Below are 8379 nucleotides of genomic sequence, written 5' to 3' on the forward strand. Positions count from 1 at the left end.
ATTTAAGGGTTGGGAGATAATCCGGTAGAAATATATCAATCGTTGATTGAAGCGCGTCATGATGTAGTCTAAGCTTATCATTTCAAGGCGTTTTAAGCAGGTTTTAAAACAAATGGTTTATACTGTTCATGGACATTACGCTGCGGGACAGAATTCATTCTGGTAAATGCGTGCGTTAAAACGGTTTCTACCTGATACGCGTGGCGTGCACCTGCTCGTATTACTGACTAAACTTTCGCTCCGTGTGCTTAAACGGTCAAATACACATAGTTACGTGTCAAAATGCCCGTCTTTGCGAGTATCCTCGTAAACACAGTTATTTGTGTCTTAAATGAATGTTGATGGTTAAAGATAAAGCATTTGTTAGGCTATATGAGATCCTTAGCCTATATGATGAGATCTTAAAAGGATATTCACCCAAAAATGAAGATACTGTCATCATATACTTACCCTCAAATTGTTCTAAACCTCTATGAACGCAGGCTCCATCACGCAGTGAGTTGTTGTCCTGCCTCATATTTGTCAATCAGCTGTACGAAATGTCGGGGTGGGGCAAGTGCGTTAAATGCGTTAGTAATTTTAACACTTTATTTTTCACCGTAATTAATTAATCTAATTAACACGTTAAATTTCCAGTCCTAATAATAACATATTTTAACATATTTAAATAATTTAAACAATTAAGTATTTATTTACATTTACATTTAGTCATTTTAGCAGAAGCTTTTATCCAAAGCGACTTACAAATGAGGACAATGGAAGCAATCAAAATCAACAAAAGAGCAACGATACGCAAGTGCTATAACAAGTCTCAGTTAGCTTAACGCAGTACACGTAGCAAGGTTTTTTTTTAAATTATGTAATAAATAAAAAGAAAAGAGATACAATAGAAAAAGAATAGAGCAAGCTAGTGTTAGAGACCTTTTTTGTTTTTTGTTAACTTTATAATAATAATAAAAAAACAAATAGAATACAAAAAGAATAGAGAAGCTAGTGATAGTTTTTTTTTTAAAGAAAACAAGCAGTAAATGAATAGAGTGCAAGTCTAAAAGGGGCAAGTTTTTTTTTTAAGAATAGAATTAGAATAGAGAGTGCTAGAGTTAGAGGGTCAAATAAAGATGGAAGAGATGTGTTTTTAGCCGATTCTTGAAGATGGGTAAGGACTCGACTGCTCGGATTGAGTTGGTCAGGTCATTCCACCAGGAGGGAACATTTAATGTAAAAGTCTGTGAAAGTGATTTATTTAATTTAAATATTAATAAATTAGCAATGTTTTCATGTTAGTTGTCGCATTCCTCAACATTTTGGGTAGGGATATGCCGGTATCAAATTTTCATGTTGCGATCAATTGCTAATGCTTTTATCACGGTATGCGGTATTATCATGATATTGAAATTTAGTTTAAAAAAAAGTGCTGTCATAATACAGTATAACAGGTTTAATAACTTTTTTCTTATAACAAAAATAACTGAGCCCACGATAACAATATCGTGCATATTAATTACCGTGATATACCGCACCACCGAATACCGGCACAAGTCTAATTTTGGGTGGCCTTGTCAGGTTACCTAAAATTGTGCTTTATGTGGTAAAATTAATTAAACTGGGTTTATTGTTATTTTTATTTATTATTTATGAGCATATTTAAATAATATAAACAATTTATATAAACAAAATATTTATTTTTAAAATATTATTTAATAACCAATACTTTGTTCCATGTTGGTAGTAGTATTATAATATTCTGAATATTGGCATATTTAAATTATATTATTATATAAAGCAGTATATTATTATATAAATTATATAAAGCAGTACTTTTTCCATGTTGATAGTAGCATAGTATAATTTGATTTAAATAATACAAACATTTAAATATTTATTTAAATATTATTTAACAAGCAATATGTTTTCATGTTAGTAATCCTCAACATTTTAGTTCCCTGTAACATTTTTATCAGGTTACCTAAAAATGTGCTTCATGTGCCACTTGAGTTAAACTGGTCTTCAAAATATAATAAATTAATACAATATTATTATTTAGTATCCAAATACTATCATTTAAAGATTAACATATTTAAATCATCTAAAAAATATTTATTTAAAAATTGTTATTTAAATATTATTTAACATGATTTTTTTAAAGTAATTTTTTGAGTAATTGCTCATTCCTCAGCATACTGGCTGACAAAATAATGACACGTCCTGTATTTATCACTCCTATTTCATGATATTGTTTCTCGAATTCAATGAGTTCAGTGATACTTCCGCATTGCTGACACCCTGCCAAGAGACATATTGGACATCCAGACACTTGTGTTCGTCGTCCAGGGTACAATTAGTTCTATGACAACTGTGACAAAATCCTTGATGGCCACAATAACATTTCCAATGTCACGCTCTTTGAAAGGAGAGAAGATATCTCTCACCGGGTGACACTCGGCACTGCAAGCAATTGCCTGTGGAAATCTTATCAAAAAGGGAGTGAGAAATATTACAGATTAGTTACAGCAATAACAAAGAGTCCTTGATTTCCCCTCAATGCATGCAATAATGACTTTAATGGTCCTTATTAGCTCTTCAGCAGGCATATATTTTTCATTAACCAAATTGCCATTAGACCCAAGTGAACAGAGAACCATGGCTGTAGGAACTGGCATGGTTACGCCGACTCAAAGAATCATTGTGTTCATAAACTCCCTCTACATGAGGTGGAATAAATTAGATTTCCATTCATGTTGTTTTCATGCTGGAAAGTACAATAGGAATCCTGCATGATATGTACAGGCATAGAAACACATTCAGACTTGTTAGCATTAGTGCCATTACTGTGGGACTGTGATTTTTCTTTAGTTCAGGAAACAAGCAATGAACATTTATAACTGTCCTAATGCCATGCCCATACGTTGATGGGTAAAATATTTTGTCAGGTTATTTGTCAGGTAAAAATGTGCTTCATATCATACTTATGAGTTAAACTGTCAAAAAATTCAAAAGTCAAAATAATAATATTAATATAATAACTATAATAATAATAATAATGATGATATATAATATAATATATTAATAATATTATTAATTTATAAGTGTATTTTTATTTTATTCATATATTTTATTCATAATATTTTTAATTAATGTAATTATTTTTAAATATATTTATTCAGTAATGTTTCAAAATATTAACTACTAGTCAAATGTTTGGAATAATTTTTATTTTAATTTTTATTTCTGGAGAATCATGTGACACTGAAGACTGAAATAATGATTTTTACAAATATATTACATTTTAAAATATATTAAAATAGTAAATAGTAAACTTTTAAATTGCAGTAATATTTCAAAATAATACTGTTTTACTGTATTTTTCATCAAATAAATGCAACCTTGCAGAGCAAAATAGACTTCTTTCAAAAACATTGAAAAAAAAAAAACGTAATTATTCCAATATTATAGTATATAATAGTATAATTTAAATGTTAACATATTTAAATAATAACATTTACATTTTAATATTTGAATTTATTTATTTATTTGTTTTTTAAATATAATTTAAATGTTAACATTAAAATAACATTTGTATTTTAATATTATAGTGAAATTAAGTTTATAGTTTTATTTTTAAATCATTTTAAATATAGGCAAATTAGGCATGTTAAATCATTCAAAATATATAGCATAATATTTAATATGCCTATATTTATAATTATGTTATGAGTGATAAATGTTTGATATTATAAACCTATTTTCTATTTGTCTTGTTTTGTTGTACTTTTTTCCCAATAAATGAACTTACTGCATTTTTATGCACAAATACACACAGCTCTCTTAAAGGGAAAGCAAGTTTCAAGAGACATTTGAGTGCTCTTAGAAGATTAAATATTTGCCATAATCTATAACTGTGCCTGAGTTATTGCTAGATGATGATCTAAATCTTAAAAATAAATTTATTAAAAATTGCAAAAACAATTAAATATTCAATATTAGAAGATAAACGTCTACATATTAGAAGATAAACGTCTCCATCAAATGTGCCATTTTGGACTAGGTAATTCAAGTACAGTGGCATCGCAGAGTGAGCAAAAGGACTAATGAACTGTTGCTCATTTCTCCATCAGCCACAGTTGGCCAGCCTGTGTGCCACATCCTCAAGAGGACGTCCCATAACTGCTCACAAACCTCCAGCGCAGCAACCAGAGGGTCTCCAGGAGGAGTTCAAGGTGGATCAGACTCATCCCGGCCCAGTCATGGAAGATGGCTCCAGGTCTTCAACTGACAGCCCTTCTTTAGGCAGCACCGGCGATGCAGGTTGGTCTTTCACTACAGTCCTTAAGTATGAGAACAAAGACATCAATTTCTGATGCATAATAATCTTAGCGCTGCTTGGGCTCAGAGTTAAGCCGGCTTTTAACACTGTAATTGAAGTACCCATAATCAGCTGCACAGTGGGGGGCATAGAGGCACTTAACGTTATACACTGAGCGCTGACTGAGAAACCTCTCCTTAATCTGCTAATCAGTTGTAGTTGTAAAATCTTTATATAAAAAAAAAATAAAGTTCAGTTGTGAATTTGAGTTTTTCTTATTTCTTACTGCTCTAAACATTTTTCATCAGCTGTATATCACTCTTTGTTGAGTGCTGTGAGGAGTAAAAACTATTGAAGGTCGTACTGACATTTGTACACTTTACAAAAGTTTAAACTCCAAGTATTCAAACCTGGTATATGCATGGACTTTTCCGGAAATCTCTATAAAGCAATTTTTAGTTTGAAATTTTTACATTTTGAAATTCGACTGGAAAGATCGATGGAAAAATCAAAGAAATTCAATGGTCAAAAAATGTGGGCAAGATAATTTGATAGATATCTTAGAATAGTTCAAATGTTTTTGAAAACTGTTTTGTCCATTTTGCTCACTGAGGCTGCATTTATTTGATTAAAAATACAGTAACATTTTGTGAAATGTTATTACTTTTTAAAATACCTGTTTTCAGTTTTTATATATTTTAAAATGTAATTTATTCCTGTGATGCAAGCAAAGCTGAATTTTCCCGTCTTTCTTCAGTGTCACACGATCCTTCAGAAATCATTCTAATTTGCTGATCTGATGCTCAAGAAAATTTTTTTCTTATTATCAGTATTGAAAACAGTTGTGCTAAACTGTGATACATTTTTTTTCAGGGTTATTTGGTGAATACAAAGTTCAAAAGAACAGCATTTATTTGAAATCTTTTGTGACATGTAAATGACTTAACTGTCATTTTTGATCAATTAAATGTGTCCTTACTGAATAAATATATATATATATAAATATATGTAAGATGATATGAGTTGCCGATAAATTTATATATGGTTTTAGATGAGCAGATCTGTTATTGTTTTAATACTGGTGTTTAATGTACTATAAAGTCTCTCAATTCATAACTTTTAAAGCACCGCCTTCAAAACACAGCTTATGTAACCAATCCACAGTATTCAGCAATAAATTTCAAGTCTGTCAGACTTCAAATAGCCTGCTGTGAGCAATTTTCCTGTCATTATTCATAATCCGTAAGTCTCGGTTTTTATGGCGACTATCAGCTAATAGTTTTGTGCAATAAAAAAGATATTCAACCTAATTGCCTGTCAGTTACCATATTAAACAGCTGCATGTTCTCAGATTCAGACATCTCACTCTTTTTCGGCACCATGAGAGTTGCATTTTTAAGACAGCGTGTCAAGTTTGAAGCACTTTCAAAACTAATTTTTTAAAACATTAAAGGGGTAGGTCACCCAAAAATGAAAATTCTGTCATTAATTACGCACCCTCGTGTCATTCCAAACCTCACCATAAGAACTTCCTTCATCTTCGGAACACAAATTAAGATATTTTTGATGAAATCCGAGAGCTTTCTGACCCGGAACTACCATGTTCAAGGATCAAGATTGAGGTTTGTGAAAAAGTATTCTCGCAGCTTCATAAAATTAAGGTTGAACCACTGATGTCACATGGACTATTTTAACGATGTCCTTACTACCTTTCTGGGCCTTGAACATGGTAGTTGTGTTGCTGTCTATGCAGGGTCAGAAAGCTCTTGGATTTCATCAAAAATATCTTAATTTGTGTTCCTAAGATGAACCAAGGTCTTACGGGTTTGGAACAACATGAGGGTGAGTAATGCGGAATTTTCATTTTTGGATGAACTATTCATTTAAGGCTTTTTATCCTCTTCTAGCTGTTTTTAAAGCATGAACATATCCTAAAAATGCCATCTCAACAAAATCTGTTGTGCCTTAGTTATACAGGGTTCCTTTAAGCAACCCAACAACTAGTTGATTTAAAAAATATCAAACTTTTGCCATTTTAACTTGTCATTATACACTCAGCCAACTGGTTTCTGATGTTTTCAGCAGGAAAAGCATCTGTTAATACTCTGAATATTATGTTTACCTTCTGTGCGTTTTCGAACAGATGGCTACGCGCATCAGCTTTGCGAAGTCGAAACGCCCCAGGATCCTCACGCGCCAGAATTCAAGGCCAGTCACGGAAAGGGAGATTGCAAAGCGGTCATATCAGGACTGCTGTGTGGGAAGCCCATGAGATGGGAGGTGGCCTTTGACATCCAGCCTTACCTGAAAGGCCGAGAGCGGGAGGAGAAAGTTTACGAGGACCTGTGGAACGAAACCTTCCATCACCTGGCGGGACGCTCCATTATTCAAGACTTTGAACACATGGTGGATAAAGAGTGTGAGATTGAGCATGGTAAGGTCGAATGACCAAATATTAAAACATCCAACTTGCTTGAATATCTGACCAAATCCCTCTGTCATTTCTTGTAGGTTCTGGGAGAAGGTACCAGCTTTACGCCATCCACACGAGCAAAGCCTGCAACATCTTGAGCAAATACACAGTGTTTGTACCTATCGATCTGGACAGCAATGAATATTTACCCACCTGCATTGAGTACAGCCATCCTGGTAGGTCATTCTTCTAATTCATCTGAGCTCACAAGGCCTGGCAGTTGCAATCATTGTGTCAAAAGACACTCTTCTCAGGAAGAAGAAATCAAGGAGCAGGGAAACAGATGAAGCAGTCGCTCCTGGCTTAAGCACACAATTAGATTATTGTAATGACTCCTTGTGTATTTGTTTATCTCCAGGGGAGGATCATAAACGAAGTTCGCACTGCAGTTCTCGTTCCGGCAGCAGGAAGAACCGTGGTTACTCTGTGGGTCTGGGTCGCTCGCAGTCAGGAGGTTTGCCTGGGCAAGAAGATGCAGCGTTATGCTACAGTAAGATTGATGACAAAGTACTGACAATTGGCTTGTTTACAAGTGTGGAGTAAAAAATGGATGGATCATAAAAGACTTGATTTTTATATTGCATGAAAGAGACTAAAGCTTGGTTTAATTTCATTTCTTATTCTTTAATTTCTTCTGGCTGTGAGTCTATGGCAGTCCGTAGAAACATTTGGTAAAAAGTTATGAAATTTGGTACATTTATTGAGGAGAGTATCAACTTTTATCATACCCAGTTTTAAACTCTCTAGTGCCACCAACAGGTCAACGTTCACATTTTGTCTTAAAAACTAACAACCAGTCGTTAGACTTTGAGTCAGACAATCTTGAAACTAAAGACTTCTGATATATGAAACTGCTTAATGCATTAACATATTTGATGGTGAGGATGTCAAATAGGAAGTGAGATTTAGTTTTCCAATGCTTTGGTCTATTGAGTGCATTGGGTGGCAATGAAAGTTGACACCCAAGCAGTTCATTGACAGTGCCACTGGTTAAATGTCACAAAAATGCTCAAAAACATAAATTTGGGATAACTTGGCTTACAGTCAAATATGTATACAATTTTTCACATACTATTTTGTGTACAGTCCTCACTGACAAACTATCAAATCTTCACCCAGAGGTCCAGTAGCCTCATAAAACCGAACCAAAAACACCCACAAAATTTTACACAAAAATATATATGTGTTGTCAGAGTATTCTGACAATAAAATATCAATTTGATGAAAGGTTGGTCAAAATATACACTATACTGCTCATAAGTCTGGGGTCAGTATACATTTTTTAAAAATAAATGAATTTTTTTTTCCGTAAATCTATTAAATTGGTCAAAAGTGACAGTAAAGACATTTATAATGTTACAAAATATTTATATTACAAATAAATGCTGTTCTTTTGACAAATGTAAAATGCATCACAGTTTACAGAAAAATATGAAGCAGCACAACTGTTTTCAACATTGATGTAAGGGAAACAGGTCAATTTAGCTCAAAGGGAATCATTTAAGATTTTAAAGGGAATTTGGACAGAATTACTGTTTTACGGCTGATCACTGAGACGGCCAGCGATTCATTGAACGAGCCGTATAACATCAATTCTGCAATG

The 8379-nt window shown here is 33.1% G+C and overlaps 1 protein-coding gene across 1 annotated transcript in view; it reads left to right on the top strand.

Moving 5' to 3' along the window:
- Positions 1-8379, top strand: part of LOC107664114 (von Willebrand factor A domain-containing protein 5B1-like) — a 46844-nt gene that overhangs the window by 31540 nt on the left and 6925 nt on the right. Inside the window, exons 15-18 of the mRNA XM_016454572.1 lie at positions 4116-4305; positions 6447-6737; positions 6815-6952; positions 7135-7266. Coding sequence (XP_016310058.1) covers positions 4116-4305; positions 6447-6737; positions 6815-6952; positions 7135-7266 — 751 coding nt within the window. The remainder of the gene's footprint in view (positions 1-4115; positions 4306-6446; positions 6738-6814; positions 6953-7134; positions 7267-8379) is intronic.

This window comes from Sinocyclocheilus anshuiensis, unplaced genomic scaffold (genome assembly GCF_001515605.1).
Source record: "Sinocyclocheilus anshuiensis isolate Anshui unplaced genomic scaffold, SAMN03320099.WGS_v1.1 scaffold67, whole genome shotgun sequence".
NCBI classification, from domain to species: domain Eukaryota; kingdom Metazoa; phylum Chordata; class Actinopteri; order Cypriniformes; family Cyprinidae; genus Sinocyclocheilus; species Sinocyclocheilus anshuiensis.